The sequence below is a fragment of the Thunnus maccoyii genome, chromosome 22 (genome assembly GCF_910596095.1).
Source record: "Thunnus maccoyii chromosome 22, fThuMac1.1, whole genome shotgun sequence".
Taxonomy (NCBI): domain Eukaryota; kingdom Metazoa; phylum Chordata; class Actinopteri; order Scombriformes; family Scombridae; genus Thunnus; species Thunnus maccoyii.
In genome coordinates, this window is record NC_056554.1 from 19760053 (window position 1) to 19774478 (window position 14426).

General features: G+C 39.2%; 1 protein-coding gene and 2 non-coding genes across 4 annotated transcripts; all 3 read left to right on the forward strand.

The window, feature by feature from the left end:
* The first annotated feature begins 468 nt into the window (after positions 1-468).
* Positions 469-8127, forward strand: rps4x (ribosomal protein S4 X-linked). Of its 2 annotated transcripts, none has more exons than XM_042401425.1 (7): positions 469-539; positions 1075-1152; positions 3191-3371; positions 5441-5538; positions 6158-6329; positions 6435-6592; positions 7964-8127. In XM_042401425.1, the coding sequence occupies exons 1-7, from the start codon at positions 537-539 to the stop codon at positions 8063-8065; spliced, it is 792 nt and encodes a 263-aa protein (XP_042257359.1). In that variant the 5' UTR covers positions 469-536; the 3' UTR covers positions 8066-8127. The 2 variants fall into 2 exon arrangements, with proteins under 2 accessions (XP_042257359.1, XP_042257360.1); XM_042401426.1 differs by lacking the exon at positions 469-539 and adding an exon at positions 557-688.
* Positions 3627-3702, forward strand: LOC121890178. The gene has a single exon (XR_006093727.1). It is a non-coding gene; the product is annotated as a small nucleolar RNA SNORD61 (small nucleolar RNA).
* Positions 6739-6809, forward strand: LOC121890176. The gene has a single exon (XR_006093726.1). It is a non-coding gene; the product is annotated as a small nucleolar RNA SNORD61 (small nucleolar RNA).
* Positions 8128-14426: the final 6299 nt, after the last annotated feature.

Genomic DNA, 14426 nt, shown 5'->3' on the forward strand with positions numbered 1-14426 from the left:
AGTCGAAGAATTAAAAGAAATGCTAATAAAAAAGCATAAGTTGTAAAAGACAAAATAAACACATTTAATATGCTATAAAAAGGTGAAAAATTAAGGGGACTCAAAAGCCATTATATAAAGTGGGTCTTTAGCTGTGATACAAATCTACAAGACAATGATATTTTACAAAATATGACTCTTCCGGTAATATATATACAAAGCATAAACAGAGGCATGTGGACAAAGAAAACAAAGGAAAACAAAAATCCCAAATGAACTGTTCACAGAAAAGAACTGTAAAACATCTAGTATAATTGAAATATAGTATTTTAATGTAGAGTCGTATATGCGCATAATTACTATTGTGCACCATAACTATTACCAGGCAGGATGTAAAATCTCTATAAAAATATATAAACGAACATTTTTGATAATCAGTAGCGAGTGGATTGAGAATTTACGCGGCTTTCAGTAAGTTTGTCCCTCCCAGGCTGCCGTAGGCGGCCTTATCATTGAACACCGGAAGACAAGAGGTCCTTTCCCCCGCAGACTCCAACATGGTGAGCAGTTTCTCCTCACGATTCCTCTCCGAAATAATCATCAAACATCACTTTTTGCGTTTGTTTCATCACTCACGTACATGTCGTAGTTTATAAAACCACATCTCATGAGATGATCGAGGTCTAAATTGCAGTAAAAAGCAGCGATGGTTCGTTTTTATTTAAGGTTTTAACGGAGCTTCAGTTTTTTTTAATCAGCCGCCGCTTGTTAGCTTATGTGGCTAACGGCGTTAGCCACACATTTAACTATTGTTCATTTAACGGAAAACTGCATTTACTAAATTGATGTGCTAACGTCTCTGGATGATTTTAAGTACATTTTAGATAATACTGTCACTTATAGTATGTAAATCTCTAAATATCTGTCTAATGTGAGCTCATGTATGTAGGCCGCAGCCGGCTGAGCTAGCTAGCACTCGTTCCCCAGCACACCCTCTCTTGAGCGGGGTTTCTAACCTTGTCCAGCCTGCTATCACAGCTGATAGTTGCCGGGTGTTTGTCCAGTTGTTGACCGGCCTTGTCGTCTCTTCTCCAGGCAAGAGGACCGAAGAAGCACCTGAAGCGCGTCGCAGCGCCGAAGCACTGGATGCTTGACAAGCTCACCGGAGTTTTCGTAAGTACCCCTCTTTTTTATATTTCCGCCTCATGCAGTGTCAAGTTATGTGTAGTTTGGTGTCTCCTCTACTTTCTAAGTGTTAATTTTGATATATGTATTATAGTAGTTCTGTATCTAAAGGGCTCATAACAGAGTAGGATGAATGGATGCACCAAAGGGACGCATCGCTCATACAACTAATGTGACCATGTGTGATTTATGAAGCCTGAAATTCCTCCTAAATCTGCCTAATGAGCTATTATGAACCTAATTGTTGCAATGTGGAACATTAGCACAGCTTTTAAAACACTTTAAGTTGAATTGTGAGGTCAGACATCAAGAATGTAGCATCAGTAACCATTTCGAAGCACATTTAGGTGTAGAAATCACTGTTAAATAGAGGTTGTATGTGAGCAGTAGGTTGTTAGAGAGACAGAAGGTGTTTTTGATTTTAATAATCTACTTTTAATTAGGTGAGAACAGCTTGCTGCTGTCACCCAACTCAGCTTGGCTCATGAAACATATGTGTGCATGTCGAGCAGAAAAAAGTCTTTTTAAGCAGAATGAAGGTCATTTCATGTGGCGCTGGATCTGGCCGCGCTATTAGTTAGAGCGAGCAAACTGATATTCACAGTTAAACTGAAAAGACGGGACCACAATTTTTCAAGTCCTGAGCATTAGTCAGGAGGCTAAATGAACACTGAAATAGATTTTGCTTGCTGTAATCATTCCTCCTATTCATACTGACCATTAGAAGATTCCTTCATAATGCACTTACCCCCATCACTTACATGTAAATGATGGGGGTAAGTGCAAAATCCATGAGCCTCCTTCTGTGGAAAATGTATTTAAAAGTTTATCTGAAGCTTTTATAAAGCTTCAGCCGTCCAGATGTGTCAAATCAAGTAGATATCTTTCAACATTACAGGCTCTTTTGTTGTTTGAAACACAAAGAGGGAATTCGATGCTATAAAGACTGTAGATGTGTCAGATATCTACTTCATATGACTAACTCAGACTGCTGAAGCCACATATAATCACTTACATTGAAAGAGCATTTGAAGGATCTTTTAATGGCCAGTATGAACTGGAGTAATTATGGCAAGAAAAATCTTATGTTCATATGGACACCTGACTAACCTGAGCTTTAAGTCTCCTCTCAGATCTCTTTAGCAAATATCTGAGAACAAGTTATATACAATATTACAACTAGATAATTCAGTCACAGTATTTGAATATCAGCAGGTAAAGTGTGTCTAACTTTAGATTGTGTTGCTGTTCGTTTCAGTATTAACGTGATTTAATGTCTGAAACTAGTCGTATCCAGTACAGAGTTGACACAAGACACTTTAATCCCTAAAGATATGTTCTTTGATCTGGTGTCATAGTTACATTAAGTACTTTTTAGGGGAATTTTAAGTATTTATTATAGACAGCAGACAGGGAACAATGAGAGATGGATACAACAAAAAGTCCTCAGCTAGACTGTCACCAGGGAAGATTCATGGTTGGCATTTAACCTCTAAGTTACTGGGAGCTCTGGTGTCATTGTTATTAGCTGATAGTCCAGAAGAACCAGCAGTAGATGCTAATAGATGAACAAATCTGCCTTTAGCCTGTTTTTTTTCACACCTCCAGCTGATCTGCTCTCATCCAACATCATAGAATAAATCTTGAAACTATTAAAACATTTGAAATTAATACACACTATTAATTTGGTCATTATAGCGTAGTGTTTCTGGGCTTTAAAGGACAGAAAATTTAAACTGATGATGGATTTTGGTGACTTCTAAACATGGACGTGAAAAGTTGAGTCAAAAGTTTAAATAACACCATCAAGTTGGATCTAAACATTGTGTTCTGTAGCGTGAAAAACTTTTAATGGATCATGCAGCCGCAGCCAGATAATAAATTAGACATTTGGTTGAAAATGATTAAGCGGTCCTGATGAGGCTCGTCTTCAGCCAGCTTCTTCTAAAGGTCACTTTAAATAAAACATTTTAGAAATGCATAAAACATCATCTTGAAACACACTTCTTCTCTTCTTCTCTGTCAGGCTCCTCGTCCTTCCACCGGTCCCCACAAGCTGAGGGAGTGCCTGCCCCTCATCATCTTCCTGAGGAACCGCCTCAAGTACGCCCTGACCGGAGATGAGGTGAAGAAGATCTGCATGCAGAGGTTCATCAAGATTGACGGCAAGGTCCGCACCGACGTCACCTACCCTGCTGGATTCATGGGTGAGTCTGAATAGAGAGGAGGGCTTTTTGGGGGGGACAGTTGAGAACTTTAGATGTTGAACAAAGACTTTTCGTTGCAGCTCAGCACCTTTTGAATGATCCTTTTTTATTCACAATCTGTATTTGATGGGTCCTTAGTTTGCTTTCTCTGCAAAGCCGATACAGGAGTTGCTGTTGTGTTGATGTGAAAGATTTCACGTCCAAGTCTAATTCCTGCATGACGAAGCGTCTGTGGGTAACGAGACGGCCGAGGGAGCAGTGATGAATATGTGGTTTTGATCAGCAATGAGCTGAAACAACACGACCAATTCCTCTAAGAAGTTCTGAGCTCCGACATTTAAGTGTTTCTGAGTCATAGTCTGATTTTAAGGCAACTAAATATTATGACAGGGTGAGTGATATGGGAGTAATGTTTTTCTTTCTTTTAATAATTTGATAGATTAACTCAGTTTTGGTTCTGACATTTTCTTTGAAGATCTGACACAATCGTCTTGTTGGATGTTACAAAAGGTCAAAGACTGTTACTGGAGTCACGTTGGGTTTGTGATGGAATTTAAAAAGGCGACATTGGGGAAAAAAAACGGACAGAGGCAAATCCTTGAGAGTACGGCTGGAAACGAGTTTAAGCCAGTATTTATGTTTGAGTGGGATGTTCATGTTGTTTTGGACACATCGCAGGACAGATGGGGCAACATCAGCTGCCCCATTTAGCTGGATTAGAAATGAGATTTGGGAACCAGAAACAAACGACAGCAGCCTGTGAAATACGGACGCTGCTTTGAGTTTCTTTACATTGCAGGACTTTTTCTTCTGTTTCATGATTCTCCTTTTCATCAGTCAGTCAAATTCACTCTAAAGTGCCAATACTGGTTTCATTTCTTCACTTTTTTTTCTCCTCCTCACAGTTTATAAATTATTCTCCAGTGATGCTGAGCAGGTCAGGCAGAACGGCTGCAACCGAGGAGTAAATATTTTTTGTTTTTGTCGAGTCTCGCAGTCACACCTCCAACGAAACTGTGACCTGTCAGTTTTCTCTCCACCTAGACGCCAGCCAACAGCCTCACAGGGAGGTGCGGCGATTTAATTTCCAAATCAAGGGGAAGCCTTGGCAGCACGACGACCGTCGCCTATTTATATACGTCCACACTAAACACCCGTCACTGTCAACCAGTAGATGATCAGTTTTAAATGCTTCTTGCAATTAATGTACTATAGTACTGAAATACTTTAACTTGATTTATCCCAATATTTGCTCTTTTAAACACATTTTTTTTATATTTTTGTAGCAGGAGAAGACAATTTTTGATGGAAACTCTTTATTTCAGAGTTTTAATTGTATAGAGAGCTTTGGCGTTTTCTCAGGGGATGAATTTCTACCTAAAAAGGTTGCTTATATTACTGATTTTTGTTCACGTTTGTCTGCAAGTTTGCAACCTTGAAAGATGCTGAACTCCTGGTCTCATGAAGTCACTGTAAATGAGGCAAAGAAGCCGAATATGTGGAGAGTTTTCTAGTCAGAAAGTTTGTCAAATAATTGTTCGTATCCATCTTATAATCTCTTTGAGAAAGATGTGATGCTCTTGGAAATTTCTGCACTCTGATGTTGTTGTTTTTTGAATCCAAGAAGGTGTTTGTGACTGGAGAAATCTGATCAAAGTCTCCCTAAAAATGAGATTTGATCGTAGTATTGAGACAGTTTCTGTCTCTATAGAGACTGGAGTTTGTTCACAACATGTCTGATTGTGAGTGTGGTAGTTGATGTTAGTTTAGATTTAAAAGGGAAGATTTCCTCACAAACACCAAGTTAGGAAGAAGAGTAACTCTTGAATATTTTCTGCCACATTTTCATCACAAATGAGAGAGTCGTGGGGCCAAAGTTTTGTGGTCAGTTGGCTGGAAAAACTTATTGTGTATTTAAAAGCGCTGTGGGACTCGTATTTTTCTGTTTTGACCTTTGGCTGTCCTCTGTACATAAACAGCCTTTTTTTATAGAGGGCATTAAAATCTGATATCTACCACTTAAACAAGACGAGCTGACGACTGTTGACTGTTTGTTTTTTTTTACTCAGATGTGATCAGCATCGAGAAGACCGGCGAGCACTTCCGTCTGATCTACGACGTGAAGGGACGTTTCACCGTCCACCGCATCACCGCCGAGGAGGCCAAGGTAAGATCAGCAAAAACCACGTTTCCCTTGAACTTCTAGAGGCCCTGCTCTGGTTTATAGATCAGTGATCAATCTTTCTTTTCAACTGGAGAGAAAAAGAGAATCATAAGACACAGAAGGTTAATTTTTAAGAGTTCAAAAGTTTGAGTTCGAACCATTTAATGTTGGTCGTCGCACGTTCTCGCTACGTGACTCAGAGCCTGGCGGAGTTTCAGCAGTGAGACGAGTCTTCGCTGAGTTAATGGTGTAATCACCATGTAAGATTAGTTTCTTAAGGATTCGGTCTCTTGCTGCTTCTTGCCAAATCTGCTCTGACTGACGGTATTTCAAACTGGTTTTATATCCAAAAATGTGGATGCGGGGTGTGTTAAGAGAGATAAACTGAGAGCAAAACAGTCATAGTTTAGCTTGAGATGCAAAAAGATGAAGAGTTTTGAAAGCTGCAACTGTCAGTTTGTTTGTAAAATGTTTATAATTTGGCTCGTAATTAAGTTCATGTCCTTTTTTTAGAGTGATGTCATTTGCCATCTTAAAAGTTGTTCTTGGAAAGATGTTGGTTTTCTAATCTAACTCTCCTCCTCCTCTTCCTCCTTCTCCTCCTCTTCCTCCTCCTCCGCAGTACAAGCTGTGCAAGGTGAAGAAGATCATCATCGGCACCAAGGGGATCCCCCACCTGGTGACCCACGACGCCCGCACCATCCGCTACCCCGACCCCCTCATCAAGGTCAACGACACGATCCGCATCGACCTGGACACCGGCAAGATCACAGACTTCATCAAGTTCGACACCGGTGGGTTCACGTCACTGCAGGACCTGGTTTTATGACGATCCGGATCCGTCGTTTTTAATGCTCTGTTGATGAAGAGGAAATCCTTTCTTCTTCTCTCCTCTCCAGGTAACCTGTGCATGGTGACCGGAGGTGCTAACTTGGGGCGTATCGGTGTCATCACCAACAGGGAGCGTCACCCTGGTTCCTTCGACGTGGTCCACGTCAAGGACAGCACAGGCAACAGCTTCGCTACCAGGCTCTCCAACATCTTCGTCATCGGCAAGGTGAAGATTTTAGAAATATTCTGACGCTGTGATGTAAAAGTTCATCGTACCTGTAGGAGAAAAAAATCAACTAAAACTGAATATTGTTGCAGTTGAGATCGTTTAAACAGAATAAATGTGATTATTAGGAGCGAGGTGTGTTTGGAGCAATGATGACTGTTTGGTTTTGATCAGCAATGAAATTACACAACCAAATCCTCTAAGAAGTTCTGAGCTCCGTCACTAGAGAGAAGTTATTATTTCTTAAAAAAATTAAGTTCTCTAGTAGATATCAGGACTTTTCTTAGTCAAACTTCTGCAGTTATGTGCTGGTTAATTGAACAAAAGTTTCAAGGTTTGTGCTAACTGGCAAAATACAGGAAATGGTAACTTTCACTTGGTCTATAAAATATCAAAAATAGTGGAAAATGTTCACCTGGATTTCATAAAGCCAAAGATGAGGTCTTAAAATTGCTCATTCTGTCCGACTAACAACCTCAAACCTTAAAATATTCAGCTCATTATCACATAAAGCAGAAAAACAAATCTTAAACTAGAGAATATTTGAGAATATTTGATTTAAAAATGTGTTAAATGCCAAATAATTTCAGCTCTAGTGTTGTATTGATCCCCTAGCAAATAAATAAAATAGCTTTAGCCTAGGAAGTTAAAGCCTGACTCTTAATTTCATGCTAATTTAGTGTTTAAGTTTTGTTTCCACTGGAATTAACAGCAAAATAAATAGACTTTAAAATGTCAACATGCAACAAGAGACGAGCTGTTTGTGTCTCGGAAACATAAATTAATTAAAATGCAGCGGAAATAAGTGGAGACAAGTTAAAGTTTTATACTCAGTATTGTGTAGTTTGACGTTGGGACTCAGTGTACCTGAAGTCTGTCGTTAAAGCGTCAGCTGTCTTTGACCTTGATGTCGACCTTGGCAGAGACTCGTCATCCTCACGGCAAGACGAACTGTAAAAAACCTTCATAAATCAAACTCCGTCCCATCAAATTAGACGCACTTAACGATTACGAGCGGCTGGTCTGTTGAGTGTGTCTCTCTGCCGGCTGGCTGACATTTGTTTGGCCGCTAACGTGACCGTAGCTGTCAGCGGCACGGTCGCCTCTCCGCCGGCGTGACATTTATCCGACGGCCTCGGCTGCCGCGCTTTTTCTTCACCTCGGCAACGGCTCCGTGCTGAAGTGTCGGCGGTCAAATGAATGTTAGCGCAAGTGTTTAAACTACGAACTGCAACTTCAGATTATCTGGAAAACGACAATTTGAAGACTTGAAATCATCTTTTTAGCTCTAAAAGAACTGGATGTTTATGAAACTTGTATTTGATTGATCTTAACCGTTTTCCTCCTCTTCCTCTCTCTCTCCGTCTCCAGGGTAACAAGCCGTGGGTGTCCCTGCCCAGAGGAAAGGGAATCCGTCTGACCATCGCCGAGGAGAGAGACAAGAGGCTGGCCGCCAAGCAGGGCAGCAGCTAAACTGGCCACAAACAGACAGCCTGACCCCTGGTTTTCAAATAAACTGTTATTTACAAAACCAACCGTTTGCTCGTCCTTGATCTTTTTATTTCACTGCCGGTTGGCAGCAACAACACACAGCTACGAGTTCATGAGAAAAACGACTTATTTACAAGTCGAGAAAAGTAGAAAAACATGTAGAGAGAGAGAGTTCATAGTGGAAGAGGGATAGAAATAGCAGAGTAGATGCAAGTTTTTATCTTAATTTATCAGCTATAAGTGTTTGTTGCTCTAAAATCCATCAGACATCATTTAATGTTGAGAGCAGGAGGTGAAGACATAAAGGACATAAACAAAACCTCACATTTAAAGTATAATTCTGGTTTATTTCCTATAAATGTTGCTATTCATGTAAAAACGTTTATCTGGAAAGCTCTAGAAAGGCTGATATGTCGTTTCGAGTGACTCATTGAATCTCTAAAATAAAGCCAGTGAGAGCAAAGTTAACTTGACCCGACAGAACCACAGTGGTCACATTTATGGGAAATATGCAAAGTTCAAATAAAGTCTCCTTGAAGGGTCTTAAAAATCTGAAAATAGTCCCAGAAAGATTTGAGCCTTTTGCTGTTTTTAGGCTTAATTTGATTCAAAGGTCTTTCAGTTGAAAGAAGAAAACACTGAAGGAGGTTTTTGCAGTTTATTTACCTAAATTAACCAGTTTAACAAACAACTGATGTATTTTGTTGCTCACATCCTTAATGATGCTGAACCATCTGTAGAGAATTCATTATAAACCTTAATTCTTAGATACAGCTTTTGCTTTTCTTAAAATGTGTATCTTAATGTTAAATACATACACACACTGTAGGGAAAAAAAAGGTTTTTCTTACTGTATATGAGCATGGAAAACTTTTCCATTTCCTTGTATAAAGATATATATTTGATGTAAACTATTATGTCATCCTTCATGTGAAGAATGTGAATGATCCCAAATCAGTGAGTTTTTTTGGTTTGTAAAGAGACATTTTACTGTAGTTTGTTCTGAGAGGAAGCAGATTTCAGTGAACTTCAGCTCTCTCGGTGAAATTGTCTTATATATTATATTCATATATACGTATATTTGATATGTTTCTTAACGAGTTTCTGTCCAAAAGTTTGTCTGGTTAAATATTTGCTGAGATGAATCTTGATGACTTTACTTCAAACATTTCTTTCCCAACTTAATTTGAGTTAACAGACATTTTGACATTAAACCTCCAGATATAATTGATAAAATTGATCTTTATGACAGTAAAAATCAGGTGAAATGTCCCTTTAATTCTCCCTTAAACACTATATTTGAAGTAACTTGACTCTCAACTTAACCTGCTGCTAACCGAACCTCCATCTTTCACCTGGAGGTGTCCTCCCTCCTTCCCTCCCTCCGTCTTTCTAATCCCTCCATCCTCTCCCATCATGCACGCATCCATCTGTTTACACCCTTTAATCCCTCTCCTCCCTCCTCCCTCCTTCCTTTTTCCCTCCATCTCTATCATTTTGCCACATTCCTTCCCTTTTTTATCCCATCTTTCCATCCTTCCTGTTTTACACCTGTCCTCTATCCTTCCTCAATTTGAATCCTTTTCTTTTCCTCTCTTCCTTTCTTCTTTCCTCCGTCCTTCCTTTCATTGATTCCTTCTATCCTTTCCTTCCTTCCTTCCTTCATTTAAAATTTTCTTTCTTCCTCCGTCCTTCATTGCATCTATCTCTTCATAATTTGCTCCATTCGTCTTTTCCTAGATCCCTCCCTTCATCATCCTCCCTCATGTCCCCTTTTTCCTTCCTGACATCGATTCCTGTCGTCCTTCCCTAAATATTTTCATTGTTCTTCCCTCTTTTTTAACCTTTTCTCTTCTTTCTTTCTTTCCTACCTTCCATCCTTCCCTAAAAAGCTTTTTCCTCTTCTCTCTGTCCTTTTTTCCTTCCCATACTTTTCCTTTTCCTTCTATCCTTCCCTCAGTTTCCATCTTCCTTTCTCCATCTATTTCTATCTCACTCCTTTTGTCATCCTTCCTTCCTTCCTATCTCCCTGTTTTTCATTCCTTCCTCACCTCTTGATTCCTCACATCCTTTCCTAAATATTCTCCATCTTTTTTTCTCTCCTTTCTCCATTTTGCCATCTTCCATCTCTCTTTTTCTATCCCAACTCACACCCTTCCCCACTTTTCCTCCTCCCTCCATTGTTATTTTGGATTTTGCTTCCATCCTCTTCAGCCTCTCTCACCTCCTTCTTTCCTTTCATCCCTTAAGATTTCATTTTTCTCTCCTCAATCCTTTCTTCCTCTCCTTTTTTTCCCTACCCTCCCCTCCTCTCTCCTTCACCTCTTTTCTTCCTTACATTAATCCCTTCTTTCCTTCCCTAAATCTCTTAATGTTATTCCTTCTTACCTTTTTATTTTTCATCCCTCCCTTAATAATTCCCGTCTTTTTTTCCCCTCTTTCGTTGCAACAATTCCTACCTAATCTACCCGGCCCTTCCTCCCTCTTTCATCTCGTCCTTCCCTAAATAGTTTCTATCTTTCTGTCTCCCTCCAGCGTTCCTCACATCCCTCCATAATCCCTCATCCTTCCTTCCTCCCTACATACATACATCTTTCATTGCATCCCTCTATCCTCCTCTCTCTCCCCTCCTCTCTCTCTCTCGTCTCCTCCATCCTTCCTTCTCTCTGTGTTCTGACTTCAGTACCAGTCCATATGGTGACTGCTGGGATCCAGCCTGCTCTGCTCTGCAGAAACCTGGCCTGGCACACACCACCTCAGCTTGTATGTGTGTGTGTTTATACTGTGTGTGTGTGTGTGTGTGTGTGTGTGTGTGTGTGTGTGTGTTTGTGAGAGAGGGAGATCTATCCTCTTCTGGCCTTCAGATTCTCCTGCGAGTGTGTGTTTGTGTGTGTGTGTTAAAGAGCAAGACATCAACATTGCCCTTCTCCCCCATGACTCCCCTTTTGCAACCTGCCTCTACAACACATGACACATACCATAAGAGCACACACAGCAGGTAAGTGTGTGTGTATATATGTGTGTGTGTGTATGTGTGTGTGGAGAGGGACATGGCTCGCTCCCATGACCGTCTGCTCTCTGACACACTGTACAGTACAGTAATCCATCATCCCTGGCAGGGAGTAGTGAGGACAGCGTTTGAGGACAGTAAACCTGCTGTATTTTAGACAAAGGTGTAATTTAGAAACATACAATAAATAATACAGGAAATGCAATAGCTGAATGTGATTGGAAATGTTTTAGTTGTTCTGCATGAGTTAATTTAAAGGGGAAAAAGAATTAAGTGGTCTTATGAGGCTGCAATTTTCATCACACATCACGTTGCCTTGGTGATTTGTATTGTAAATTTACATACAGTCTATACTTAACATGTGTAAGTTGGTATGTTGTCAAGGTAACGTTTATATTATATAATATGATATATGTAACATGTAAGGTGTAATGTTATATACTGTATATACTGTTATTACTTTATATACAATTTATGGTTAGCATGTGTTGTTATGTTGTCAAGCTAATGTTTATTTTATATAGTATGTTATATCATTTATATAGTATGATATAACAATATTTAACATATTAGCATGCTAACATTAATTTATAGACTCTATAGTTAGTATGTGTAAATTATGTTGTCAAGCTAACATTTATTTTATATAATATTTAACATTCAACATGTTAGCATGCTAATATTAGCATCAGAGACTATGCAGCTATTACTGTCTATGGTTAGCATGTCTAAGTTAGCATGATGTCAAGCTAATGTTTACCTATATTATATAATATATAATATGTAAAATGTAACATGTTAGCATGCCAACGCTAGTATAGTTATTACTTTATATACAGTCTATGGTTAGCTTGTGTAAGTTGGTATGTCATCAAGCTAACGTTTATATTATATAATATGAAATAATAATTGTAACATGTAACATGTTAGCATAGTAATATTAGCATTTTAGACTGTAGTTATTATTTTATATACAGTCTATAGTTAGCATGTGTAAGTTAGCATGTTGTCAAGCTAATGTTTAAATGATATAATATGAAATAATACTGTATATAATGTTAAACATGTTAGCATGCTAACCTTAGCATGTTCTCATATAAACAGTTGATATGCATGCAATGTTTAGCATGTTAACATCATGGATGTGTTATAGAACTGGATATTGTGTTTTTTGGCCAGTGGGTGTCACGCAAATAAGAAACTTTGCTGAAATTGCCTCATAGCCCGGCGCTGTTCCTTGGGGCTTGGTAAACATGTGAACAGTTAGCATGGCACATAAGATAGAGATTAAAGAAAGGATAGAAAGATCTTCAGGCCATATTCACAAAAAAATCCGGGAGGGACTAAATAATAACAGTGTACACACCTGGGTAACTGCTGAGATCTGCGAACACTTCAAATTGTTAGAACAAAGTCAGATGGGGAAGGAAACACAAGCAGATCACGTTGGTAAGCCAAAACTTTTTGGACAAGAAAACAAAGGCGAACAGTAAAATTATTGTGAAAACTGTTTGTTGTAAACATCCATCATAGTTTATCAATCGACTTCCTGGTTCAACTCTGACTTCCTGTGCTTGCCGTCATTTTGCACACTCAAAAGTTGTACGTTTCATTAAACCAGACTTTTCCCTTAATGAGTTATAACTGCGTAGTGTCTGTTGTACAACAAATTAATCAAGCGACGTGATGATAAAACCTGACCTTGACATGACACGAGGCAGCACTGTAAACAAATTTGTTTTCTGAGGTAATGCAACAAAATGAAACGACAGATTTGAAACACTTTTAGGGTTTGTGGTTTAGTAACAAATCAAATGTGGCAGCGTTGTCCCCGTTTTTATAGGCCTGGGACCAGTTCTTGTAAACAAGTACACACACACACACACACACACACACACACGCATACACAAACAGAGTCTTTGAAATTTTGAAATATGAGATTCGCCAGACGCATGCTTTTCTCCAGTCCTGCTCTGCATCCCCTTGTGAGCAGAGCAACAATACCTTTGATTCACACGTACACACTCAACACACGCACAGTCACACAGAGGCTTTGAAGTGCGTTTGGCTGGATGGTGAGAAAAAGCAAAAAGAAAAACGAGCTGCAGAGGAAAGAAATATAGAGAAAAAACATCCACTCGAAGAACAGAAAACTAATATGTTAAATCACATTACAGAGGATTAAACACAGAGTAGAAAGGCTGACATTAAAACAGACAAACAACAGGGATTCAATCACTGTAATGCATCTACTTAATGCGTTTACTGTATCCTGCAACAGTTCTGCACACATTCAATAGGCTTTTTTTTTACATGGTGGGTGAATTCACTGTCATTGCTTATCACAACCTGATGGGTAATATTGGGCCATTTTAAGCGTCTGAAGAACTTCGGTCTGCAATAAACGCCATAGTTACTGTATTAATGGAGATTACACACTTATTGTTTGTGGTTTTTCTGATGTATCTGTGCTCCTACTGACTTTGGTGACCCCCCGAGTTTTCCTCTGGTACCATCATGAGGTTGAAATTTTGTTTTTTTGTGAAATGTCTCAACAACTATTGGGATGCCATGAAATGTGGTACAGACATTCATGTTCCCTACAGACTGAATTGTTACCACTTTGGTGATCCCTTTTCCTCTAGTACCAACACTATGAGTAGTTTTTAATCTGTTCAGTACATTGTTTTATGACCAACACCTGCAAAGCTAATGACATTCCCATCAGGTACAGATGTGCTTTTCGTTTAGTGCTAATTAGCAAACGGACCAATTTCACTAAAGCGATCTGCAAGCACTGCATGCTAATCACAAATGATTGTCACTCACAAACTGCAGATAAATTTGTGCATCCTTCAGTCCTCTTCATACACTGTAAAAAATAAGAATAAAATAAAAAAATGGACGTAGCCACCATGATGTCACCCATTGGTTTGTGGACTCCAGTTTTGAAGCCTTGAGTTTGCATTTTGATAATCGTCGTCTTGGATTTTTGGAGTCAGAAGTGACCATATCTGGACAAAAGGGTGGAGCTGACCCTAATGCTAGCTGCTAGCTGGGTTAGCACGGTGCATTTACAGTCTATGGTTAACTGTGATAATGCTAATGCTAATTTTATGTAGCGAAAAAAAAAAAAACCATTAAAACAAAATGTACTTACTTGAAAAAAATAATCATCTGGCTTCCTAGAGGGTCTTTTAGTACAACCAAATGCTGAACAAGACTTTTTTTAGGCGACCAAAATGTTACGATTAACGTTAATGAACTGAAAGTACACTGAAATAACAACGGCTACGCCTATACTCTGTGAATCTGGAGTTACACCATGGTCAC